The sequence below is a fragment of the Ailuropoda melanoleuca genome, chromosome 6 (genome assembly GCF_002007445.2).
Source record: "Ailuropoda melanoleuca isolate Jingjing chromosome 6, ASM200744v2, whole genome shotgun sequence".
Taxonomy (NCBI): domain Eukaryota; kingdom Metazoa; phylum Chordata; class Mammalia; order Carnivora; family Ursidae; genus Ailuropoda; species Ailuropoda melanoleuca.
Genome location: NC_048223.1, coordinates 93,994,641 through 94,022,409, shown reverse-complemented (window position 1 = coordinate 94,022,409; position 27,769 = coordinate 93,994,641). Strand labels below are relative to the sequence as shown.

The 27,769-nt window shown below is 40.3% G+C and overlaps 1 protein-coding gene across 2 annotated transcripts; it reads right to left on the bottom strand.

Annotated features, from left to right (window-relative positions):
* Window positions 1-26,620, bottom strand: RPP30 (ribonuclease P/MRP subunit p30). 2 transcript variants are annotated; one of them, XM_002917290.4, is made up of 11 exons: window positions 26,492-26,619; window positions 24,994-25,049; window positions 24,341-24,397; window positions 23,872-23,946; window positions 20,645-20,716; window positions 14,308-14,397; window positions 5,565-5,681; window positions 4,961-4,990; window positions 4,523-4,560; window positions 4,061-4,140; window positions 1-470 (listed from the first exon to the last, which is right to left on the bottom strand). In XM_002917290.4, exons 1-11 carry the CDS (start codon window positions 26,571-26,573, stop codon window positions 361-363), a joined length of 807 nt encoding a protein of 268 aa, XP_002917336.1. In that variant the 5' UTR covers window positions 26,574-26,619; the 3' UTR covers window positions 1-360. The 2 variants fall into 2 exon arrangements, with proteins under 2 accessions (XP_002917336.1, XP_034518828.1); XM_034662937.1 differs by lacking the exon at window positions 20,645-20,716 and having other exon boundaries at window positions 26,492-26,620.
* Window positions 26,621-27,769: the final 1,149 nt, after the last annotated feature.

The following is a 27,769-nucleotide window of genomic DNA, read 5'->3' as shown; positions in this document are numbered from 1 at the left end:
TCAAGTAAAGCAGCAAAGCATGTATTTTTAAATGAAGAAGAAACATTTTTAAAGAGTCTCCTGAAATATGGAAACATCTTATTCAATTACAACTGCTGTTTTATCACTTAACACAAAAAATAAATAAACTTGTCTCTCATTTTTTCTTAAAGTATATCTAAATTCATTAAGTAGGCAGTCTTCTTTTTTACCACTTCACTAGGTTTTGTTATTTTGATGGCTTGACTATAAAACTGTTTTTATCAACTACTGATTTCTAGCTCTGAATGAAAACAATAAATCATAAAGGTTTTATTTCTGTTGTGGCTGATGGACTATCAAAGGGAAGAAGGGAGTGTTGACAGAGGCTGGGGAGTCTTTTCAGCCCTCACACTTGGCTTTCTTGCAAGCTGGAAGAGAATCATCATCTGCTTCCGATGGCCGAGGTTTCTTCACCGTGGAAATAATTCCAAAAGCAGTTTTTCTAGTTTCTATAAAACAAACAGGGAAACCATAAGCCTTAAGTTAAGACATGATTTAAAAAGATGTGGTTTAACAAGTACCACCATGTTACTTTGACTTACAACATTAGTAAATGATAAAACCAGAATGAACTGCTATGGATACTGATGTCCTTCACTGTTAGTACCTTTTCTTCCCCAACATACACAAATATCAGTATATTACTTACATCTAATTCATTCTAAAGGGATTACTCAAGAGTAAAACTGCAGGGCAGGTTCTCTCGAATGGTCTGTCCACGGTGTCTTATGGAGCCAGGACCCAAGTCACAAACTCTGGTGTAGCAGCTGTTTTATGTATGGTAGAAAGGCAGATGAATCAAGACAGCCTGGTCAACGGTCAACTGTATTGCTCCCATGGTGAAGACGTGTGCTTACTTCATTTTACAGCAAGTACCATATCTGGGTTCCTCGCTAGGTCATTGATGTACATTTGAAGAATCAATCGTATAGTACTGTCAACACCCAGCAATGCCTGGTTAGCTAACAGGTGTTCAATAAATACTTGTTAAGTGAATGAAGGAAATCAAGCTCACATGTTTATAGCTTTCTCATATTTTGGTGACAATGGATAAAGAATGGGAATTACTGGATGTTAGGTCAGGCTAGCAAGCAGAGTTCAACTTAAATCTATCCAATTTCGGCTAAAAATGTACTACTGAGCCAGGCACTGTGTCATCCACAGAGGGCACTGCGATGCCTACCACAGTGCTTCTTCCTACCACAGAGATAAAAGCACATCAGGGGCAAATGTAATAGAAATGGAGGCACCCATAAGAAGAAATCCTGCCTGGATCAATCAGGAAGGTATCATAACAGAAGTAACACCAGGAATACAGAACAAGAAAAAGAGAGGAGAGGATTCCTTTGCAAAGGCATGGAGAGAGAACTAAGAACTTCGTATGTTTAGAGGACAATAAGCTGGTGTGAAGGAGGAGTGTGAAAAAATTAGAGGGAAACGGGGCTGGAGGGGTAGCTTGTGAAGGGCCACAATACCATGAGAAGATCCAAATTTAGTCCTTACGAAATAAGGAAGGACTAGGGAGGAGAGAGGGAGAGATCCATCGGCTACAAAGAAGACAGAATCAAAAGAATTTGATGAACATAAATTCAGTCAAGATTTCTTGTTTCAAGTAATAAAAGTCAAGTCAATTCTAAAGAGTTATGTAAGCATGACCTTCTCATTTATCAGGATTAATTTACCAAGACTATTAGATCTTTGCCAGTTATTTAAGGTGTTTTAATTTATAAAAGGGACAAACTTCTCTCAAGGTCATCAAAATGCCAACCTCCTCCGCCCTCTCTCTACAACCTCTTTAGAATTGCTATTCACTGGTTTCTGGAACCCTGGATGGCCCACTTAATTCTGATTCCCTATAGGGAGACTTCCAATGTTGAATGGCAGCTACTACGTGTCCTCAGTCTTCTGTTTCCAGGTATCCCTTCCAGTACTGCTTTCAATCATTTCATGATAAGGTTTCCAGACGCTCTAAGAACCTATTAACCATCTTCTGGTAGTGCTCCAGTGCACTGCTGTCCTTCTGAAATGGGGCACTCGAGATGATACACACGCCAGCTGGGACTTCATCAACGCAGAGAGTAATAGTGAGACTGAATCCCCTTGCTTCAGATTCCTTTATTTCTTCTAGTGTAACCTGAGGCTGAATTAGCCATCTTAGGAACCCACCACAGGGCAGTCTAATATTGATCCCAATGTCAACTAAAACCAAGGTAATTGTAATGTATCCCCCAGATGTGCTGTTAATTCCGCAGGGACAGCAGCCATAAACTAGGACTGTCACACTAAGGGGAAGGTAATGCTACCTAAATCCATAAGGCTTCCTTTAGTTTAGCTTCCATAAAAGCCTAGCTTTATACATATCCTCTGTTGAATAGCTGAGTTTTTTGAAGTCAAATGCAGAACTTCATATTTTTCTCATATTTTCTTATTAGTTTCCCTTTCTTGTTTTAGTCTATTTAGGAACACCAATTGTTACCCAAAATCTTTTTTTTTTTTTTTCCTTTTTTTTTTTTTTTTAACACAAGCAGGGGGAGTGGGAGAGGAAGAAGCAGGCTCATAGCAGGAGCCTGATGTGGGGCTCGATCCCACAACGCCAGGATCACGCCCTGAGCCGAAGGCAGACGCCCAACCGCTCTGCCACCCAGGCACCCCAATGTTACCCAAAATCTTGATGACTCCTTATGTTCATTTAAAACAGACAAAAATAGAGGAAGAACAACCAAAGCATAAACCAACTATTTCCTAATTTCAAGAAAATCTTGCTAAAGTTCTAATTAATTTGGCCATTCCCAGAGCATATGTGATGGGGTCTAGACTATACAATACAATTATCTCAAACTAAAAATGTTGAAAACAGAAGCAAAATCATGTGATTTATGTTAAGTCAATAAAGGAATCAGTTCTCCCAAGTGGAGATCAGATCATTAAAATCTAGACACAACACACAAGGCCTCAATAACTCACCTATTCATATACCAAATAACGTAGTTTACATGTAGCCCTATTCTGAAGTTTAAATTCATCTAGGTGATATCAAGTAAACCGCTTTGTGCCCACTTCTACTAATGCTAAAAATCGCAGAGGGAACAAAGATAAAACAGCAGATCCAAAGTGTGAATATTTTTCTTTCTTTTTTTTTTTTTAAAGGGAAGGAACAGAGACAGTATGTTTTGAAGATTTTGTTAATTAATTAACTAATTTATGAGAGAGAGAGAGCATGCGCGTGCACCATGCAGGAGAGACAGAGGGAGAGGGACACGCTGATTCCATGCTGAGCACAAAGCCTGACGCAGGGCTCAATTCCACGACACTGAGATCAAGACCTGAGCCAAACAAGAGTTGGACACTTAACCACCTGAGCCACCCAGGCACCTCTAAATTTTTTTCTTTTAATAAAACCTCATTTTTATTCTCTGAAGTCTTGGCATATCAAATACTTCTAGTTTAATTTTTATCATCTGATGAGTAAGAAGTTCAGTGGCTTCAAGTAGTGGAATTAGGGTGAGAAGGTAGATACACGTAAACGAAATGTGAGTAAAAAATATAGTGTCACATAGTTGAGCATGTAAACAAAAATATGAGAAAAAGGACCACGAGTTGTAATAAATGCGAAAAGATACTATTTGAGTTTGTTAGTTGGGTTTTGAAAATGTATTTGCTGTTTTTGTGTTCCTAATAAATGGCTTAACATCAATTTTTCACGTTTCAGTTCTTGCAAACAGTGATTTTCAGCAGGGGAAGCATGCCACTCTAGAGAGGAGGGAGGTGAAAGGGAGATGGGAGGCCTCTCCAAAGGTAGACAGGGACAGACATGTGGAGCTTGGAAGACATGCTCCGTACTCATTTTTGTAACGCAGACCATGTTCGGTCCACAGAGTACACAGAGTAAAGCTGAAGAGAAGGGTCAGAAGCATTGATGGGTAGCGTTAAAACAGGCTGAGCAAAGACAAGCCTAAAGAGCTCTGCAGAACAGGACAGTAAAAGTCAATGAGGCTCCTAACGTGAGCACATGGTGTTTTTCCTGGAAGAACTTGCTCACCTCCGTGTAGCAGCACTGCTCGGCAGTTGGTGGACACGGCAGCCTTGGCGTCACTTTCAGACAGTCCAAACAGCAGTCCTCTGGTGGGGCCATTAAAGCTTTCAACCCAGTGTCAGCCAAGGACAGGGACTAACGGAAACAAGACTGCCAATACCAGCTCACCTGGCCACCCCAAGAGAGGCTTTCACTCTCCGACCGTTCTTAGCCTGGATGCAACAGGCATCTGTGAACAGACTCGCTCTAAGCTTCTATAATACAGAGTCCCTTTTTCGATTTCACCCTTAACCCAGAAAACAAAAGGATGAAGCTCTCTACAACCTATATAATTTGTTTTTGAAATTTTTAAATGGTAAACTCACAGTAAAAGGTTTAAAAAAAAAAAAAACTTCTTAAACTATACTATCACATCAAATTCCAAATTTCCTAAAAGAACATTTCAACTTCTAACTCAGAAAAGGATACAAGTTTGCCACATCGTATGGGCCTCTTATTTCTAAAGGCTAAAATAAAGTGAACAAAAAATAGGAGAGAAGTTATTCGTAACATTTCAGTGATCTGATTGGTAGTAAATTAGGAGGATGCTTAAGTATCTAAAAACAAAGGAGTCAACCGCATCAATTTAAGTCCTTATAATTTTGATGGTTTTCTTAAGTTTCCAAAAGTTTCTAAAAGAACTCTGAAAGCATTTTGTAACAGTATAAAGAAAAAACTTCACACAAACAAAACCTGCAGCCCTAAAGGACTGGGGATACATTTTACTCTTGGCAACTGCAATGAGCACAGGGGGTTCAAAATGAAAATATGCAATAAGCATTCATTATACTACTAATTTTTCCTCTAGAAATGTTTCAAAGTTTTATAACTTGAAAAGTGAAAACAAAGTACTAATGCCAGACTTACCCTTTCCGCAGCACTAGACAGAATCACATTCTACAAAATAGAAAGTGATCAACATTAATCTCAGATAAATGTAAAAAAAATTGACAAGTCTAATACAAATAACCAGTAATCACTTTTTAACATTAACGGCTCTACGAATACCAATTTCTTTTAAAGAAAAAGTAAAGAATCAAAGTCAAAGAAAGACCTTAGGACCAACAGCAGCGTATAGGATAAGAAAGAGAGTAAGCCTTCCCACCAGATCTTACATAAGATGCATTAGTTTAAAAAAAAAAAACTAGTTTAAAAGGTCATATAATCTTAATCCAACTCACTGACAACAAACTATTGTTATCTAGACCATTCTTTTCACAGTACGTAAACCACAAATTCCTTATGGGAAGATAAAGGGTTTCAACACATCTTCCACCCCCACCCTTGTATTACTCTTCCTTTGGTATTTTTCTTTCCCTTAAAACTTGCAGGGCTCATTGACATGGGAGAATTTGTTTCTGGCCCTCGAGAACTTTCTGCTTTAGGGGAAAGGAATCAAACAATTCTAGTGTGTTAATAATAAGAAAAAACTGCTAGATTTGAAAAATGTCCTGAAATTAGGGAACCATACCTTTCCTTTGCAGACCTGCATCAAATTGAGGGCATTGGAAATTGTGTACCTTCTCATTGTGGAATCTTTGATAGCAGGGCTGTAGACAAGTTCAAAGCACACGCCTCGGTCAATTGCCTTCACAGGAAATAAAGAAAATAAACTGTCAAGGATAAATACACACTGTCCTACTAAGATTCTCCCTCACCTCCCTCCTCAACCCTACCATAGACCTCCTGCATGTCAAGGCACAGCCTTAAACAAGGTGGATTTATGCCCAAATGGCACCATCCACAGGAGAAGGCAGAGGTTTGGCTCTATTTGATCAAGAGTTTCTTAGCTGTGGAAAGCTGACTTTATATAAACAGGAATCATGAGGAGGCTATGGAGAGCAAAGACCCAGTGGGCTGGCAGATGGGCTATTCCTCCGTGAACTAGTAAAAGGAAAATGGAGATTTGTTCCCTATACTGAAGGTAAACTGCAAACACAGTAAACGAAAAAAACCAAAAACCAAAAATTAATTTGACCCAAGAATAAAGAGACAAAGAAATGAAGAGCTGAAAAAAAGCTCAAAGAACAGGGGCGGGAAGACCTCTCAGGTGAGTCAATTATTACATACGCTCAATGAAGGAAGTACTGTGTGTCAGGCACTGGGCTAAGAGTCTTACGTGTATATTTAACCCTATGATACTGTTCTAAGGCATTGTGGCAGAGACTGCTAACTGGCCCCAATATCTGTTCTCCCCTTTTTCTTTACTACTAGAATCCCTCAATTTTGGCTGGGCTCAGGGATACAAGAAGCCTGGGCTCTTGACTATTTCGCCCAGCTCACAAGACAAGCTTGGTCTTTTACAGGAGAAAAAGAAACTTCTTTCCTATTTAAGGCATTCTTAATAGGTAGGCATCTACAGGTAAGAAAACAGCCTGGAAGGGGTGGAAAAAAAACTGAAATCCACCACTACACTGTCCATCTTCTCTGATAAGCAACTCCGTATCTTCATCCTTTCACAACAGATACGTGTTCAGCCAACTATGTGTGGGAATGGTAAGCAAATGCTGACATGGTTCCTCCCTTTTCAGAGCTTACAGTTTACTCTTGGGGACTATCAAATAATTACACAAAAACTTAACAGTTCCAACTGTGGTAAGTGCCATTAAGGAGTTTAGGAGTGGGTGAGGAAGGAACGGAGTAAGTAGTAGAGAAAGGAGAATTTTCATAGGGAGGAGTACATGGATGGAGAGGCTCTAGTGCTGGAGGGGGAGTGGGGGAGCATGGAGAGGAGGTCATGGGCTGGGGAAGACAGAGTGAGGGGGCCCCCTGTGGTAAGAATGAAGGCTAAGGAGGATGGGAAGGGCCAACTGTGCAGGTCTTTTAGGACTGCAGGCAGACTCAGCAGTGAGGAGCCTCTGAAGGATATTAGCATGGCAGGGCGAAGTCCCTTGGCTGCAGTGGTCTTCTGAATGAACAAAGGAAGGGCAGCAGGCACAAACCGGGCAGCGCCTGGCGAATGAGTTTCTACTACCCAGAGGAAGAGCGGGGAGTGGTCAGCGTGGCTGCTGGAGGTCTACTAGTGAATGTTCACAGGGAACAGAAAAACCAGTCTTCTTCCAGAACTGGCAGCCCAACTTGATTTAATTCAGGTTACGTGGAAGGCTCCTACTTTCCCTCCCTGAACAGAGATTTCCTTTCTTCATCCACTAATCCTCCCTTCATTAACTTTTCCTCTTGCCTTATGGTTCTGAGATTTTATTGTAGATCTCCTTACATATCTGATATTAGTTAAAATTTACATGCTGTTTTCCATACTGCAATCTTCCCTGACAGCTTTTTCCCACCTCTAATCTTTGGGCTTGTGTTGATTATTTCTAGGAATGGTGTCTGTGATGATACTCTTTGTGCCATAGTTAAACGTGCACCTCGGTCTCCCTGCCTGTCTTGTACACGGCTTGAGAGCTGATGTCATGATACTTCTTTGTAACGTAGAACTGCCTTTTATGCAAGAAGTGTTTAAAATAGTTATATTCTGAGTAGATAAATAGTAGCTTATAGAAAAGAGGTTATGTAATAATGCTGTTCACTAGGGATTATTCATGTAAAAGGAACCAGGATGAACGTGGCTAATTATTCAATAAACCAAAACACTTCCTTCAGCCATATTTTCAAATATTCCCTTGGCTACTTCTCTTACCAAAACTACTAATTAATCAAAGAAGCTGAAATTTTTTCTTCATCCTTCTATTTGCTGAACTAAAACACAAGGCAGTAGGATGGAGAACAGGGGAAATAAAAGATGTGGATGATACACAGAACTGGGGGACCAGGTCATAAAGTATTCCTAACTGTATCTAAAATTTTAGCCCCTCTAGGGATGATATCAAAATAAAAACTCCTCTCTTTGGTGGGGGGGGAGGGAGGACAATCATCAGCTTAATTAGTCTTTAAGAAAAAAGTTCTGATTTCGCTCTTAGTACATTAATCAAGTTCACTTTTAAATAGCTAAGAAAAGTCTGAGACAGAGAAATTATACATAATGTGCTATTGAAGGTTGTGAATATTTCTTTCATAATGCTATACTTTAAATTTTTAGACGGATAAAATACAGACTCATTACCTGGGACTGCTTCTAAGACCATTCTAATGTAAATTGCCTTCAGCTCCTCAAATGATTGTTCCTAACAGCCTCTTCATAAAGAATGACAGTGCCTGCCTGATTGGCTTTTGTTCACATCTCTGACCAAGGTTCTGGAACAGGCAGATGATCAGATTTCTTTACTAATGAGAAATAACAGTCATAATGACTGCTACAAACCAAGGGCAGGTGTGTGATGCTTGAATCAAGAAAAACCAGTGGTAAAATTCCAAAAACGAAGCAAAGCTTAAGATGACAGGAAGAAAATAGAGAGTTGATTACTAGGACAATATACAGATTCTCTGTTAATTTCATAAAAATTCTTTATTGAGTTCAAAAGGATTCAACATCCTTTTGGGGTATCATTATTTAAGACAGGTAATTTGTTCATATAATTCACAAATGAAAAATAACGTAAGAAAGCAATAAAAAGTCTTATTTGTATCTCTGCTCCCATCTGCCCTATCCCCACGTCCCATAATTATTTCTTTTTTTTTATTAACAATTATAATTTTTTTTAAATTTTATTTTATTATATTATGTTAATCACCATACAGTACATCCCCAGATTCCGATGTAAAGTTTGATGCTTCATTAGTTGCGTATAACACCCAGTGCACCATGCAATACGTGCCCTCCTTACTACCCATCACCATAATTATTTCTATTAATTTCTGTGTCTTCTTCCAGAGTGTCTTCATACAAACATAAACAAATATGAATATATATTATTTGTCCTTTTTCTTACCCAAAAGGAAGCCTACCACATTGTTGCTCTGACTCAAGGGCTTTTCCGTGTCAGCTCCTAACTCCTGCATTCTGTTTTATATAGGCCTAGTATTTCACTGTAGAGCTATGGTGGGTAATAAACCACACCTCTACTGATAGACTTTGGGTTGTTTCAGTGTATCTGTAGTGTTTATTACTCGAGTATTATGGGTTGAATTGTGTCCCCCCACCCACCCTCCTGAAAGGTATGCTGAAGTTCTAACCCTAAGTACCTCAGAGTGTGACCTTACTTGGAAACAAGGTTGCTGCAGATGTAATTGGTTAAGATGAGGTCACTGGAGCCAGGTGGGCCACTGATCCCAAGACTGGTGTCCTTACAACATGACAACCATGTGAAGACACAGAGACACACAGATAGAACACACTGCGAGGCCAAGCCAGAGACTGTGGAGTCACACAGCTGCAAGCCATGGACCCACAAAGATTACCGGCAAACCAGAAGCCAAGAAGAGGCAAAAGAAGGGTTCCCCTACAGGTTTAGGAAGCAGGATCCTGATGATATCCTGATTTCAGACTTCTGGCCTCTGGAAGTGTGAGACAGTAAATTGCTGTTGTTTTAAGCCACCCAGTTTGTGGCCCCAGGAAACTAATACACAAGTTCAGGAGGGAAAGCGGTTGTAATTTTGATGGTTGTTGCCAAATTACCCACTTCCCCAAAGGAATCGTTTCCATTTACACTGTTAGAGCAAAGTAAGAGAATGCCTGCTTTCCCGCAACCTTACGGCAAACTGTATCATCAAACTCCTGGGTTTGTGCCAATTAGACAGGTCCTTTTAATGTGAATTTTTCCTATTATGATGAATTGAAGTATCTTTTACTTTTGAGGGCCATTTGTATTTCCTTTCCTGTGAAATGTCTTTTCAAATTGGTGTTATATGCAACTAATGAATCATCGAACTTTGCATCAGAAACCAGGGATATACTGTATGGAGACTAACATAATATAATAAAAAACATTAAAAAAAAATTCTTGATCCATTTTTGGGGGATTGTTCATCCATGTTTTTTAGCTTCTCATTTTCTAGGAGCTCTTTAGACATTAGGGAGATTAGCCTTTTATCTTTGATATAGTGAAAAGATTTTCAGCAGTCTTTTACCTTTTTTTTTTTTTTTTTGCCACACAAAAGCTGTTGATACCAGCAAGTTCGCTAGCATTGGTCTAAGCACTGGATCGATAAAGCACTCAACACGTTTAGGTTCACAATATGTGTGATGAAAAATGAAGTTTACAGAACACTCACACCCCACTCAAGTATATATGGCATGATTCCTGGAACAACTTCACTGCTTCAGACACTATTTACTGGACATTTCTCAGTGGGGACTAATTGGACCATGAAGACAGAAATGGATTGCAGTTAAAGGAAGTGCTGAGAGGAAAACATCAGGGAGCATAAGACATACACACACTGAAATAACTCCATAAATTTGAAGTCGTTGTTGAATGGCAGTAACACTGGAAAAAAATTAAAAGGAAGGTAAAGATATATGCTGCTTAAAAAAAATTCTTCTCGAAACCTGAATTCCAAAGATCACGTTTTGAAATATGAAATTATTCTATGCTTAACAAAGAGCTCTGCTGTAAAGTAAATTTAAATAGCAATACCCAGTGGGAAATGACAGCGGATTTAGAATCAGAGCTTGAGTACAATTCCCAAGTCCACTTGTGAGAGAAGTGAGAGCCACAAACTACCGGAGTCTCGACTCCTTATCTGCAGAGTGGAGATACTTCACATCCCCCCCCACAGCTGCTGGGCTGGAGCAGGTGAGAAAGTGCCTACACCATAAAATAAGTAATGGGAAGTCACCTGATTGTCTAAGAAGAGGAGCTGAATTCGATTTTTTGAAATCCAACTATCACAGGATAAAGTTGTGATCTCCATGCAAGTTACTTATTAGACTCCACAGGAGGTTTGTAGGAGATTTTAGAGGGAATTCCATAACCGATATTATGGTGCCCTAAGCTCGTGGTGAAGAGAACTAAGGGGATGCGAGCTGTAAGCTGTACAAATGGAGTGCTCTGATGTGCCGCTCGAGCTCCTGGGCCCTCCTTCACAAACCCAACCGTGGTCTTCTAACTTTACTGAGGAATAAGTGACAAACGTAATTGTACATATTTAAAGTATGCCATGATTTGATACACATATATGCTGTGGAATGATTACTCAGATTCACATAATGTGCACATACATCACCTGACATAGTTAATATAGCCAACTGTGTGTGTGTGTGTGTGTGTGTGTGTGTGACAGAATGCTTAGGATCTATACTCAACAACTTTCAAGTACACAACACTGTGCTATTAACCACAGTCATGCGAGGACATTAGACCCTCAGAAGTTATTCTGCTTATAACTGGAGATTTGTACCCTCCAACCTATCATTCCAACCTTTTGAGCTGGTAACTGTCGCATGGCTTAAGGCCTCTGGGTAGAAGACTAATGAATTAAGTATCTTAATGGTCCTGGTTTTCACGACCACAAAAGAAAAGGATACAAATCCTATCCAAATTAAGATCTGTGCCCAATAAAGTGATCCTTATAAAGTCAACCTATTAACTTTTCATGGCCAAAGACAAATTTACTCTCAAGTCCAAAGGAGCATGCAAGGACCGGGACTTAATAACTGTTACCCACATTTACCACATGTTCTATACCTCCGTGGTGAACGTATTCCCATATTTTAATGTAAAATTATACAGCTCCATATCTAGAATAGATATTATTAGATACAAATAATACATACATATCATACAACCCTTATTTGCCTTGAACAATAAGCTAGCTACCTCTTATTCTATGTTTCCAGCTTTCTCTTTCAAATGAAAAATGGGTGGTGAATAAACAGGGACTTTGGTGCTTCCTGACCAATTCACACCACAGCCTACTTCTACACTAGATGAAGACTAAAAATAATCTTGCACAGCCTTTCCTTCCACTCCATCATCTAGTTTTTATTAAACAACATATGTAAAATGTTCACACCAGATTTTTAAAAAAGCAGACACTGTGTTAAATACTGCATATCCCTCTCGCTTGTCAAATTTTTACTTTTCAGAATTCTTAAATTGAAATATGTGGGAATTAAGCCAAAAATATCCATCAAACAGCAGTTTTCCTGAACCTACAGATGGAACTGAAGGGTGGGCGGTCCTACTGCCACTGTCCCCACTGCCATCCTCCTCACTCTGCCCTAGTGCCCCACTTCCCTCCCTGCCCATGCTTCCCACCAAACCCTAACGGCCAGCTAAACACTGATGACAAGCAGGATTTGGCCACATTCCTGAGGCTGCACCTTGATATGCTAAATTAGACATATATTCATTCGATTGGCAAATTCTAAGGAGCATCCATTGCAGGCGAGATTTTGAGGTAATTAAAAAGGCCCAAACCATAGCTGGTGCACTCTAGAAGCTCACAATCTGGGCTGAACAGTATGGCACATTCACAAGGAATCAACTGAAAGCCCCCGCCTAAACAGCCACTGAGACGCCTACCACTGCTGTAGGACAAGAGGCATTACGTGCTGTGCACTGCTGTCTGTCCATTCCATGAACCTGGCCTTACCATCACATGCTACTATCTCCTCCCAACCAAGGACACAGTACCGTAGGTGGGTTTTCTCAGGTGAAGAAGTCTAGAAAACGGCCTTCCTTGTTCATTACGACAAAGACAAAGGTAAAAAAGTTGCAAGCTGAATAGCAATTTACAGAGTGGCTGCACCACCTAACTCCGGAAACTGGACTGGTAGTTGGAGGCTGGTAAAAAGCCTTGGCAAACTTCTAGAGACAGAGATTGCTACCTCCGGAGAGGAACAACAGATGAGACCAACGAGACTGCCACCACCTTGGGTACTGTATCAGTCTGTGCCTTTAACTGCAGGTAGCTCGAGCATCTCAGAGATCTCATTTGACAGGGTACCAACCAGAATCGTCCCCACCCTGTGACTGATGAGCTGAACGGCTTCTCCTTGCTAGTGTGCATTTTACCACATTGCATAGGTGAGCTGCTAAAAACAACACAGATCTCCAACTCGAAAATGTGATGATTCAGGGTTTTTTTTTTTTTTTTAGGGTTTATTTACTTATTTATAAGTATCAGCAAGAACACGGAAAACAATGATTTGAGCTTAATATATATTGTTTTACGTTGAGCAGCACTCTCTGTATTTATCAGAAAAGAGCTGGTTTATGGTTTATAGTTATCCCTTTACATTACGTGACTCTAAAATTTTGAGTGCTTTTCAAGTTCTTTAGTAGCATATTTTTAGGGGTGGAACATAAGCCAACTTAAATTTTTCCACACGGATTCAATTTCTGCACACTACATAGATCAATGTTCTCCTCTCACTGTCGTCCCCCATTCTTGGCATCGAGCCAATTCCTTAGCAGCAGCGACAGCGAAAGAAAGCTCGAGGAAGTTGTGATTCTACAGAGACAGAAGAAGAGGGGAGTTATCGATCTTGAAAAAGTGCGTAAATTTTTAATTTTCCAATTCTGACAGGATTGGTTATGGAATCTGGACTGTCTGTGAGACCCTCTGTCTCCTTCGAGAAGAGTTCTTGAGAAGGGGAGACAGGTTTGGAAGCCGTTATTCTAAAACAGCATCCTAACCCTTCCCCAGGATCTGGCTGCCCGTGCAAACAGCCGACAGCTGCACTGACCTGGCAGCCACGGAGCTGAAGCCCCACCACCTTTCTGGTGGAAGAAGATGGGCAAGAAGGTGTGACAGATGGAAGATAAAGGGTAGGGAAAAACAAGAGAAACTATGTAGAAAGGTAATGAGAACAATTCTATTGCAGGAGCAGGAACAAAAACTTCCCTGAACACATGGCCATGTTCTGAGGTTATTATAAAAGTCACCCTGGGCTTCTGTGTGAACCAGTGGGCTTCAGGGAAGAGTTTCATCCTACTTGGACCTTGTCCACTGGGCTTTCCATGCCTGGCTCCTTCCTCCGCCCGCCCACCTGGGTTTGCGGGTGCCTCAGGAACCGTCTCTGTATTTTTTCCACTACCTCTTCTTTCTCGACTGCCCTATCCCCTTAGTGTTCAATGCTCAGGCTCTAAATGTCTGTCATTATGGTTATCCTTTTAAAAAATATCCTTCACAGACTCTGGCTTCTACTAAGGCCTTTTAAAAACATCTTAATAATTTACTAGATAGTTTTTAAGTTCCCTTTCTACCTTTAGTCAGCTTCCAAAAATGAAATCCTCTTTTCTAAACTGCCTATTTATCACCTAGCCTTCGGTTTTTCCTTCTAAATAACACTAGATCCTTATGCCCCCTTTCCAGTTCATTAATGCGGGTTTGTACAGATTCACATATAGAAGGGAAAGTATACTTACCACATTAATAGGGGGTCTTTTGAAGTAAAATGGTAGTTTCTCTGTTACAGTAATGCAGACCAAATCCACATCTAAATGTGTACAAGCAACCTGTCAAGAAAAAAAAAAAACACAGGTAAAGCCAAAAGAAAAAAAAAGCACACATTAAGAATGGGAGATTTGGTCAAACCTGATTTAAAGAAATATAAAGAGATATGGTTCAGTCCATAGGCATCATAATGGTGTTGAAATATATCTGTCAATGATTCTTCACTCCTTCACATTTGGTTTGAATGGTTTAATTGTAACCTAGCTGGAGCACAGTGATATGTCCACCGATCATCTCCCCAGACAGAGCCTGGAGACCCTCTAACTCATGGTCTGCTACATAAGGATGGGATGCTAAGAGAGGCTCAGTTTCCAGAAGGCTACATTAGATTGTTCCAGAAAGAGGCAACTAACCGTTCTGAAATCCAGGAAGAAAAACAAGCCAAAGGAATATACGCAGGGTCCACTTAGTCCACAGATTATTTTTGTGTCAGGAATTGGCGCAGGCCTGTGGCTCCTATCAGACAACTGAGGTGCTGGAGGAATACTAACACGGCCCTACTGATGGCATTTTGTTCCAACTCAAAGAGAAATAGTCTACGTAAGTGGTCAAAGCAGAGCTGTTACAAATCAAATGAAATTGAACTCATTTTTCAACTTTTAAGTTCCCTTTCCTTTGTTCTAATTTTTGTTCTTGCTTATTGATCAATACATTGCATATACTTCCAAAAGAGGTTTGAAATGGCTTACAAAAAAACCAAAAAACAAAATAAAAACATACAAAAGAAAATAAACAGATAGGGAAAACAGGATAAATGAACAATGAGAGAAGCAAAATAAAGCTGGGAAAGATTACGAGCATAAGAGCACAGGCTGAAACCACAGCAGAAGCTGCGCATCTGGCTCTGACTCGGCCGTTACTTGACTTCCAGTGACAGAAAGAACTGGCTGTTTTGCACTATATTAAAAAATAAGCCTTACTGACAATGCTGGTGTAGACAGGCTTGATGAACAAATTCAAAATGCCGGGATGGCTATGCTGGCAAACCAACATCAGGGCTGTGGATGGAGAAGGGCAGAGTAAGGAAGAGGGCTAAGAGCAGGTAATAATATCCCCCACATGATCTGCGTGGACTTTTAGCAGTGACAGGAATGTCACCTCTTGCCTCTCCTCTTCAGAATTCCCACTCTGGTCATTCCTACCCCCACTCCAGGGCTTTAGGAAGCAAGCAGTGATGAGAGGCTGCCTGGCATTAGACAGTCATAGTAACTTAGTAAGCCTGGGAAGTAATGCGGTTTTGGCAGAAACACCTGGCTCGTGAAGAATCTGCCCCATCCCTATTGCTACAGCTGTCCGCCTCATAAAAGACTCACTGAAAATTTGATAAGAATGGGTGAAAAGCTCTGAATAGAAGATATAACAAGTTCAGCTTCTGGTCACCATTTTTAAGCTTTCGGAATAGAAAAGATCCAAAAGTTCAGTAATCCACGGCTAACAAGAGAATGGATCAACAGGCACTCACGGGGTCTTTAAATCAGTACAGTCTTGAAAAGTATCTTAACAACAGGCATCAAAATTTTAAATGCACACATCAGCAATTTCTCCTGTAGGAATGTATCCTGTAGAGAGCCTCTAGAAATATATTCTATAGCCTTATACCCAACAAATGCTTAAGAATACTGGTGCAAGGACAGTCATTGCAATACCAATCACAAAAGACTAGACACAACTAAATATCCCTTTATTTTATTTCAATAAATTATAGTTCCTTTATACAACAGAATATGCGGACTCCTTCCAGGGAATGGGTACATCTCTAATTGATATCATGGAACCATATATACTATTAGGTGAAAAAAAAAAAAAAGAAAGCATGGCGTTAGGAAGGAAGGATGGAGGGAGGAAGAGGGGAATGAAAGAAGGAGTACATAAATAATTACTGCTGAGAAGATACACAAAAACTTAGGGGTGGTTGCCTCTGGAGAAAAGGGAGAGTTTCAAGTGGGAAGAAAGTGTACTTTTCAATGCATATCCCTTTGTAAACCGTTTAAACTTACTACTGTTTTTCATTTTTTAAAAAAGCAGATTCATTTTTTAAAAGTCCGTTAAGCATTCTTCCCCCGAGTAAAGCTAGCTTATTTGGTTACTTTTTAACAGGTGTATTGCTCGTTTCCCCCTCTTATATAACAGTAGCTAATGAAAAACTATCTCTTGTGTTGGCGTAAGTACACATATTGTAATAAACGTTCAGTTACAAAGGACAGCTCTACTTGGCTCCCTCTGACACCTCAAACTTAAAATGTCTCAAACTGAATTCTTTTGTTCTTTAACTTTCTATTAATCCAAATGTTTAACTGATACATTTAGAGAACTATAAAATTACAGCTAATTTTACATTATAATGATATACTTTCTACAACACTAAAACAGATTAAATTATGTTCAAATGATATTTGCAGTTAAAAACCTGATTACAATGGTTTTGCCAAGTTGCATATGAATTCATACCAACCGTTCTTCAATTTTTTTTTGGCTAAGAACTCCTGTGAGGATTTAAGGAAGACATATTCTCCAAACTGCACATACCCACAAATACATTTACTTTTCATTCTATGGAACTGGGGGAACAGGAGGGTCAGGGTTCAGTCTCCCCCAAATCCCCTTCATGGGTGTCAGGTTAACACGCTGGTACTTTATGACAAATAATACACAAGGGAGAGCCAGACTTATCCAGAGAAAAGAGAGATGTCCATAAACAGGGCCTCTCAATCTGAAGTGTGTACATAACTCCTTTGAAGAGTTTATTTAAAATGGAAATTATCAGCCCTTACTCCCGGTAATGAATTCAGTACTAAGTAGGGCCCAATAACCTGCATGTTAAGAAACAGCCCTGACAATTCTGAAGCTGGTGGAGCCAGACCACAGCTTGAGCAGCACTGCCTCGAAAGGTACTCCCTCTCCCTCAAGAGCCTCAGGTGTTGCCAGCATGTTCTACAATAGCGCTCTTCGAAGGAAGAAAACAGACCTTCCATTTCCATTTATTTTTTAATTCATTCTCTTAAAATTTGTTTTGTGTGTATATTATTTCAAAAATCACATTGATATAATGGAACATACACATAATCTATAAGAAAATAAACAAGGTACCGTGGATAAAGACTCAAATTTTTTTTTAAATTGACAGAGTACAAAATCAAGTATTTTGAAGACGACTGGACTAAATAACTTTAATCCTCCTCACCCTGTTCAGTCGCTTTAAATACTAAATGGGAGTAACTAACTCAGAAGTTCCCGAAGCTTCTACGTAATGCCGTCTGCCAAATTCCACTGCCATCTCCCATCCTAAGAAGTCCTGGCTAATGGACTCCCCTTACAGTCTTTCATCTCTGCCTTATCCCCTGGGGTAACTTTGGAGAGGGAGGGTTTATCCATGAGACATCTTCCAGATACTTCGAATGGAAAATCATGTTATTTCCCATGGAAACAATGCTATTTAAGGTGGTTAGACTTTAAACTACTAACTGTTAACATATGTGTGTGTGTGTATGCTTTTATGACTCATTTTAAAGACCTTAGTTTTAGAATATCACATCTACAGGGATGCTTGCTTAAATTCTAGATAATCTCCTTAAGAACCAAACAAATAAAATCACTTATAGAATATAACCTGCTAAGCAACACATTGCTTGCATTTGACCCAGTTCCAAACCATGATATACTTGTAAAACCTTTATGATTAAAAGAAAAATATCTTCTAAAATTGATTTTCTATAGAAAACAGGGAGAGTGCTAACTTTAACTGCGTCTTAAGGAATGGGAAAGATGTGCACAGACAAGAGGAAGATGTTCCAATTTTAGGAACTGTTTTCATGTAACTTTTTGAGTATATCTGCACAGTCAATTCCAAACAAATACCTTGTATGTTATTTATAGCTTTATTCCACCTTCCAGAGTGTTTCTGACAGTTCTACCCACCATATAAAGCATGTGTTCATGCTTTCAAATTCACACTTTTGGATAATCCGAGAAAAACAAGTACAGCTGACCCATGAACAACATAGGGGTTGAGGAATGCCAACCCCCAACTCAGTCAAAAATCCATGTATAACTTCTGATTCCCCAAAAACTTAATTTCTGTCGACCAGAAGCCTTACCGATAACATAAACAGCTAATGAACACGTCTGTATGTCATATGTATTATGTACCACATTCTTACAACAAAGTAAGCTAGACAACAAAAGTTATTAAGAAAATCATAAGGAGGGGCGCCTGGGTGGCACAGCGGTTAAGCGTCTGCCTTCGGCTCAGGGCGTGATCCCAGCGTTATGGGATCGAGCCCCACATCAGGCTCCTCTGCTATGAGCCTGCTTCTTCCTCTCCCACTCCCCCTGCTTGTGTTCCCTCTCTCACTGGCTGTCTCTATCTCTGTCAAATAAATAAATAAAATCTTTAAAAAAATCATAAGGAAAATACATTTATAGCACTGTATTGTACTTATTGAAGAAATCTGCATAAAAGTGGACCTGTGCAGTTCAAGCCCATGTTGTTCAAGGGTCAACTGTAGTAAGATAAAATAGCTAAATGAAATTTTAATGTATTCTAAAACCCAAAAGTCCTGGCTTTCCTACATACTACCTGAAATTTAAAGCAAATCATTTAGCCTAAGTCTCACCTTTCTCTTCTAAAAAATGAAGGTAATAAAGTATATCTGTCCTGTTTATTCCCAGGATTGTTGTGTTAAAGATAATAAATGTGTGTAAGTCTTCGGAAGGATATAGAAATGTATGCCTCCCCACCATGTTATATGACTATGGAATGTACATTGCGTGCACTTCAGAATCAATTAAAAAAATAAATGGGCAAAAAAATTTAGGTACGCTGCCAAATTTCAGTCTACATTATAACTAAGTTGCTATTACTTAGTAACAAAACTAAGTTGCTATTTAATGAACTTGGATATGCTCATGTTCCTCTTTAGTGTTTCAACAATGAATGAGAATCTCCAGTGGAACTTGAAAAAAACAAAGACCAGATACTCTAACCCTAAATGTAATGGATCCGAATCTCCAGTGGTAGAGATCGGAACATGCCTGACTTTTTAAAGTTCCACAGGGGCTTCTGATAACTGAGAGCCACCTGATCCTACTCACCTTTTTCTGAAACAAAATTCTTGAGAATTACTATAATTGAGCATTTTATGAAGGGCGTCACCAAATTTTAAAAAATAGATAGATAATTTGATAGATAGATAATTTGTGCTGTTTCCTTGAAGTAATACAAACAATTAAGAATTGACAGTTGCCTTAAAAACTAAATTTAATCACACATCAGCCTCCTTAGCCAACAGCTCCATCTACTGGATAAACTCAAGGAAAATCATCCCATAATTTTGCAATAGATTTTGTTTAAAAATAAACTAGGCTATAAAATTAAAACATCAAAGATCAGTACTTTTTTTTTTTTTTCCTGCAGTATCCATTTGGTGGATATAGTTTTGGTAGATGGCTATTTTCTTGAATCTAGATAAAAACAACATTCAGAACTTTCTAAAAGCAGCTATGCCTATTTTACACAGTAAAACATATTCCTGAAAAACCATTACAGTTGTTTTTTTTCTTTCCTGTAATCAGTTAAAATGCGCAGAGTGAAAAAAATCAAATAAAATACCCAGTGTGTTCTGTCTCAACTTGACAAAATGACCATACATGTTCAACAACTTTCCTTCCTGAAAAGTCACGGAAATGGCAATAAATTCATAAAGGCCCAAGGAGCACAAAGGGGAAGAGTATGGGCAGATGGCTGATTGTGAAGGACTTCTGGAAGACTAAGGGCTGAGATGATCATGTTGGCATGTGGGCTGCACCTCAGAGCATGCAAAGGAGAAAGCCAAAACAGAGAGATCTTTTACGCCACAGTACAACTTTGCACCTTTCTTCCCTCACAGGCGGCAATGAATAGCACAAAGGGCAGAAACTGAAGTGATTTCAGGGCTTTGAAGGAGACAGACCAACATTTACCAAAGAGCCGTCTCAAATGAATGAATGAATACATGAATGAAGCAGAGGTAAAGAAACAGAAGAAAACCTGAGGGACTCTTTCAGTCTGAGCCCAGCAAATACCCAGCAAGATGAATAAAACAAAACAAAACAAAACAAAGCAACACATGCCACCTCAGCATTCCCTTGCGAAATTCCAGAATTCCAAGTATAAATGAAAAATCTTAAGTTTCCAGATAGAGTGAAAAGCAGAACATCAAACTTCTTACATGAAATAATAAATACTATTTTCTTTCATGATCTGTTACTTACATGAAAAAGTTTTTCTGTCTTTGGAAAAACTGCAACGATATCGTACAGCCGGACCCTGGAAGATGTTGCTCTCTGGCAGTACAAAAAGAGTATTATTGTACAATAATGAAAAGTGTACACATGGAATTCTGACTCGTGGTCTAGCTGCACTTATTTTAATCACGTAACATTTCTTACACGTCATTTCTGCTTTGTTTTGTATGTGGACAGAAAAGCCAGCCTAAGCACAGGAGACTTTATATCCCGCCCATCTTCCTCCTTCCCACATTGTTACTTTAACTGTGTACCAAACTGTGCTTGAGATATAAAAATCAAATTGGATAGCTCTTGCTCTTACAAGCGAGTGGAGAAGGATACCAGACATTTACTGAGCACCTACTGTGTACAGGGCACTGGGGATACGAACTCATTTAAGGCATATGTCTGGGCTCTCAATGGAACTCACCATTTTTTTGTGAGTCGAGAAATACACATACTAAGCATGATATGATTAGGTTCACAATAAGAATAATATTAAATATAAATTAAAATGCCAGATGTGCAAGAAAATACCTGACGGTAGGAGAGGGATATATCAAATAGTTATTGCTTAAAAATGAAAATCTCAAACTTAACACTGTATGTGTACGTATACGAACAGGCTGGGAAACTATGAATCTGAGCCCTGAACATGGGTTCATGCTGCACAGATCCACCCATACACGTATTCTTTTTTTAAATAAATCTAGTACAGTACTGTTAATGTATTTTCTCTTTCTTGTTACTTTCTTAATAACATTTTCTTTCCTCAAGCTTACTTTATTGTAAGAATATAGTATATAATACATAGAACATAAAAAATGTGTGTTAATCAACTGTTTATGTTATTAGTAAGGCTTCTGGTCAACAGTAGGAAGCTATTAGTAGTGAAGTTTTTGGGGAGTCAAAATTTATACAAGAGTATTGAACTACATGGGGGTAGGGGTGGGGGGCCTGTGCCTTCAACCTTAGCATTGTTCAAGGGTCAACTGTATGTTTAAACACGGTCTCTGAATGATGGGATAATACATGATATTTCTTCTTCTTTGTCTGTTTGCACCTTTAAAGTTTTTACCTCTTATTTTGTAAAAAGAAAGGCATTCTAAAACTCCAAGGAGGAAAGGGGAGGGGTGAAGACAAGCTGAAACAGGCAGGCAGGGCTGCTGGGCAGACATGCTGACACAAGGCAGGCTCCGGGTCTTAAGAAAGTCAGGACCCAGGATGCCTCTGGTTGCCCACTCTCCATTGGAAAGGGGACAAAAAGGGGCCACCAGGATGCACATAACAAGAGAGAATGAACATCTTTGTGATCCATCTAAAGTCAGTTCCCTTTAGGTCCATCTGAGCCCAGAGAACCAGAACCCTGCCTTGCAGTTGTATAAAATACCAGAATTCAGCTTTCCCCCCCGCCCTTTTTTTTTTAAGCAACATTCATCGCTATAAAGGAGGCCAGCCTTTTCTCAATGACTCCTGTTCTATGGCAGCAGAGTCCACTCCAGCTCAAGATAAAATTGCTCCTGTCTCAGGGATCTCGTTTTCTCCCTCCTTCACTAGATCCTTCCTATCAGCAGGCATAGTCTTCTCCCCCACCTAACAAAACCCAGACAGCAGGTTCTCATCCACCAACCTCCCTGTGCCTTCTGTTCCCCTATGGAGTCAACTCTGCAAGCAAAGTCAGTGTCACACACTGTCTGCATTTCCTCACATCCCTATCATTTCCTTGGAGATCGTTTTTGCTAAGGCAACCAATGACTGCCCCGTCAATATTCCAAGACACGTTTAAGCCCCTCTCCTGCTGGACTACTTGGGCTCACCGATGCGGGCTGACCCTTCCTCACATTTCCTTTCTCGCTTTCCTCATTGTCTTCCTATTTCTCACAGTCCCGCCTCAGTCTCCAATCCTAGCTTCTCCTTCTCTACTCCACCATTAAATGCCGAAGTTCCTCAGGACTCTGTCCTGGAACTTCTCTTCACACGTCGCGCATGAACCAGGGATTCTCATCCATTGCCATGACTTCCTTTACTCTCTACAGAGGGACTGCTTCCAAATTAGTATCTTTAATCAGACCACTCTTCTGAGGGCCACACCCCTTTTTCCAACTGCCCATTTGACAAACTCCACTGGAATCCTCACAATAACCCATCATGTCCCAACACGATGCCCTTAAAACTGCTCCTCTTTGTAGGTCCCGTCTCAGGAAAAGGTAGCACCGTCTACCTAGGAGGCTGATCAGGCCATGCTAGGGAGTGCTCATACTACATCCAATCGACCATTAAATCCTGTCAATCCTCTGCCTCCCACCAAGCCTCTCAAATCCCCTCAACCTCTCTAATCCACTCTCTATAATGCAAACATCATAATTTCACTCCCTCACTTAAAACTTCCAAGGGTTTCCAACTGCTCACCCAGACCTAGCTCCCTAACCTCATCCCAGGTTCGCCAGCTCACGAGACTTAGCCTTATTGGTGTTGTTTCCTTTCCCAGAAAACACCGTGTTTTCCTGGGACCCAGAACTTGCGCCTAATCCATCCTGTCTGAGAACACTCTCTCTTCTGCTCAGCACCTATATGACACTTACTGATTCTTCTGGCCCCAGTTAGAACATCAACTTCCTCGGGTTGCTCCCCCCCCCCCATTACACACTCCTGGAGAATCCTTTATTTATTACCTCCAACTTTTTAAATATTCCTCACTCTTAATTATCTGTTCAGTGCTTGTCTTGTCAAGTAAACTGTAGCCTTTATAAATTCAACAATTCTGTCTGTATTATTCACAGCAATATCCCTGGCACCCACACTATGTCTGGTTCATGTGAGTTCAATGAATAACAGCTGTCAAAGGATTCTTTAACTGTGGCATCCCTATATATGTGCCAGGAGTAGAAGAGACTGTTATGCTATGTGAATTCTGAGAATAGGGAGAGGAGGCAGGTATCATATCTGGGGGCAGGAGATTTAAGAAAGGGGTGAGGTTCAAGCCGCCTGGGTGGCTCGTGTCATGATCTCTGGGTCCTGGGATCAAGCCTCACATCAGGCTCCCTGCTCAGTGGGGAGTCTGCTCCTCCCTCTCCCTCTGTCTGCTGCTCCCCCTGCTTGTGCTTACTGTCAATTAAATAAATAAAATCTTGAAAAAAAAAAAAGAGTAGGGAATGAGATTCAACATTAACCAGTACAACTTACAAGGCCAAAAAGAAGAAAAATTAACTTACCAAAACATTGCAGTGAGATGGATCCGAAACTATAATTGTCAGTCTAGTTAAAACTTTGATGGGTCTTGATTTTCCCTATAATCAAAAACATTCTATCAAAAAAGTTCAAAATACCAGTGACTGATTTTCCTCTTTACCAGTGGAAAGTAGTCATTAAAAGGTACCAGAAATAAAGGATAGTGACAATCAGTAAAAGCTAGTCTTCGTTCTCAAGGAATTTATAATATAATTAGAAAAATTAAGATTTACACGTGTTAAACTACATAATGAGATTATTTAAAGGTTATAGGACTTTAGGAAAAAAGACCATCAAAGAAGTACTGAATTGATAGTAAGGGAATGCTTCATGGAAGAGCTGAGTCTTGTGAAGAAGACTGGTAGAGGAAGGAACAGTGCAGGTTAGAGAACCCTACATAAAACTGGGGATATTTGAATAGCTATTATGGTTCTTAAATAACAAAATACCCACCTGTACAATTGGCAAAGTTGTAAAGAGTTCAGAAACAGCTACTGGTTTTTCAATTTCCTACAAAAAACAATACATAGTCACCCTAGATTGTACACATTAACAGAATGAAGCATAATGGAAAACTTAAAATGGGTTTTCAGAAAAGTTAATTTCTGGTACACAGAAACACTAAATAAGTTTTTTTTTTTTTTAAAGGAAGAAATCTGGAGATCATAGAAGCAGCTGGGAACATCAATGGATAGGAGGGATGAAAAATTGTTTTTAGATTGAAATAATCTAAAAGGTACAGTTGTTGGCCTGAAGAGAAATATACCCATTTATGAGCATGTTTAAGAGAGAAATCAATTAGTAATGAGTCCATGTCAGTAAAACAAAAAGGATTAAATACTGTGATTACAATTCAGTCAATAACAATGTACTTATAAAAATTATTGAAAGTTATTTAACATCAGCTCAACTTTGAGAATCCTTCCACCATGCCCTAGTACTTCACAAAAAACTTTGCATTGACTCAACTGTTTTAACATACAAAATACGACAGTACATAACAGAGTGCATTTAAGAAATACGCTCATCTGTAGCTTCCACATTACTGATATAAACAAAAACAACAGTAAATGCTGGTTATTATTAACCTCAGAAATTGTTTTTACCTGTTTCTTTTCCTTAAATTCAACAACATGATTGATGGCAACAACTGAATAGCCAACTGAAAAGAAAAATTGAACATTCTTGTTAAACGTAACCACCTCTTTCCTGTACACATAGGCTCAGCTCAATTCATGTCAAGATTAGGGGTCAGTAAGAACAGTGGTTGTGGGTATGGGCTCTGGTGTCAGACTGCCTGCTTTCAAATCTAAGTATTATCACTTAAAAGTTACTGAACTTCAAGCTTCAGGTTCTTCAACTGCCAGATGGTGTTAACAGAACTTACCTCACATAACTGTTATGAGAAATAAACAGGATAATAAGCATAGGATGATTCAGAGCAGCGCCTGACACAGAGGCAGGGCTGTTTGACCTCTGTGATGTCTCATTAGCATGATACCTTTTTCTTCGCTCATTTCTTTTGCTTTTTATCCTTTCTACTTCCTTCAGAGGCCCTTTTCCTAGGGCGAAACCTAGGTTTCGCTGACCACCATCAGTAGATTGGGAACTTTCTGAGACCAGGGCCTTGCTTTATCAGACTGCCCACCATCAGCAGATTGGGAACTTTCTGAGACCAGGGCCTTGCTTTATCAGACTCAATACAGCATTGTTCTGGACATTCGGACTACCAAAAATATGTCTGAATCATGACTCCTATCTTTAAGTTATTTAAATATCAATGCCGATGACAGGATACTAGTATTAAAAGATATTGCATATTAATGCCAGAAGAATGGTTCTCTCTCTCATCAGTTTGTTTGATTTCCCTCTTTCCTTCTTCCCCCTCAAATAGTTAATAAGCATCAATTACTTGACAGGCTCCACAGAAACCTCCTTATTTTTAAACTTCTCTATCCCCACACTTTGCAGTGGAAGGAAGAAGACAACAGTCATGATTAACTCCAATAACTAAAAAGGGTCTTATCTCTCAGGGCTTTGCTGCCCTTGGATTCAAATATGAATAACTAGCATTCTGGCCATGAGGCTCCCCTCCCACCCGCCTAGTACGTCTTTCCTCCTCCCCCTACTTCCCCTTCTTTTTAATAATATTATTCCCACAATGTCACCCTCACGCTCCCCCCCCTTTGAATTTCCACAGCATTCCCCGTCTGTAATCAATTTTCCGAATTGTTCTGACACTGCCGTGAGGCAGAAAGGGGTGATACTAAAAGCACGGTGTAGGAGACTTATACACTTGGAAGCCCCAGCTTCTGCCATCCATCAGCTTTGGGGCTCTGTGCCAATCTCCCATCCTCTCAGAGCCTGTTTTTCCAATTTGCAGGGGAGAAGGAGCTAGACCCGGTAACAGCTCCCAAGTGCCTTCGAGTTGCCCGCGCCCGGGATTAGAGCAACACCGCGGCGGCATCAGCTACCAGGACATCCCCGCGATCCCAGGAGACCTGACGAGGACAGGCCCTCGAGTCCCTCCTGAACGTGGCCCGATGGTCTGGCAGGCAGCGAGGCTAGGCAGGTACCGCGGCCCACAAAACCGGGGAGACTCACGGTGAGCTGCGTTTTCCACCAACCCGCGCAGAGCCTTCAGGTCGGAACCCGCTCGCAGGTCCAAATCCGCGAACACAGCCATGCTGAAATCACATGACAGTCCCGAGCCCGTGTGCGCAGCCGTAGGACCCGCCCCCTCTGCCATGCTGGGAATTGTAGTTTACCTGCGCAGCCCGCCCCTCCCTCCACTCGAGTAAGCGTTCGCTTTAAGCTTCTAAGGCACTTGCCTCGCCTACAAGTACCAGGAAAAGTTAGTGTGTTGAAATCCACAGCCTCACTTCAATCCTTCTTTGCCTTCTGAATGAGAATGTTGGGTTTCCCTCAGAGACGTTCACATCTCCCACCATTCCTTCTAGAAAATACTGTGGAAAGTGATTCTTTGGCGAACCGGACACTTTTGCCAAGGGCTGGAAGCACTTTTGAAACAGTGATAAGAAACCCTTTTTCCACCGCCTCCCAAAATTCAGTTTGTTCTTTAAAATGGTCTTATCGGGAAGAGGGAGAACTGACGAGAAGACCTCGGAGAAAGGGTGTCTTTGTCCAATCAGAACGGCGGTCCCCAGCACGCGGCTTTGTCTTGCGGTTACCGTCTCCAGCCACGAGATGGCAGGGCTCTCTCTAGGACGAGCGGTGAGCCCCAGTACTGGTTTAGCCAGACAGGTTTGACAAGGGAGATGCAAAATTGGAATGTGTCAGTTTTCCATCTGAGAAGGGTACAAAGTGGTATATATCCCACACATTTGATGTTTCCACATTTTTGGACCTCATTTCAATAAACTCTCGAAGATTGATAAATTATCCGACAAAATTGTGGAACTATAGTTTACATCGGTGCTTCTCAAACTGTGACGAAGGGCCAGGCTCGCCTCCACTCCATCCTACGTATCCTACCCCGCCTCCAATTCTTCGCAGACCGGTACGTGGTCCCTTGTGCATTCTGGGTAAGCAGCTCTGGCCTCATAAAACTGATTTGACGACAACCGAATTGCCTATACTCGGCCAAATAAGAAGAGTCCACTAACTGGGGGTTAAATATCCAGACAATACCAAAGTGCCGTAAACATTTCTAAGCAGTTTCAATTTCTGTACTTAAAACAAACAGTACATAGATAGTCTCTGGTTTATGGACCACACCTTGATTAGTGCTTCTTTACATGCTTTCTTTCCTGATTTCAGAAGGGAATTTTAAGAGGGCTCTATTCCCTGTGGTAGCATGCAATTCTCCTTTTGGTTAAATTTAATAAAGAAGAAATATTTTGCTTTTTTTCCAATACTTGG

Excerpts from the sequence above, each read along its gene's own strand:
- RPP30 (XM_002917290.4), bottom strand. The coding sequence starts at position 26,573 with ATGGCTGTGTTCGCGGATTTGGACCTGCGAGCGGGTTCCGACCTGAAG. Across the intron at positions 25,050-26,491 it reads GGTGGAAAACGCAGCTCACC|TTGGCTATTCAGTTGTTGCC; the intron begins GTGAGTCTCCCC and ends TTTTCTTTTCAG. Across the intron at positions 24,398-24,993 it reads AATTTAAGGAAAAGAAACAG|GAAATTGAAAAACCAGTAGC; the intron begins GTAAAAACAATT and ends TGTTTTTTGTAG.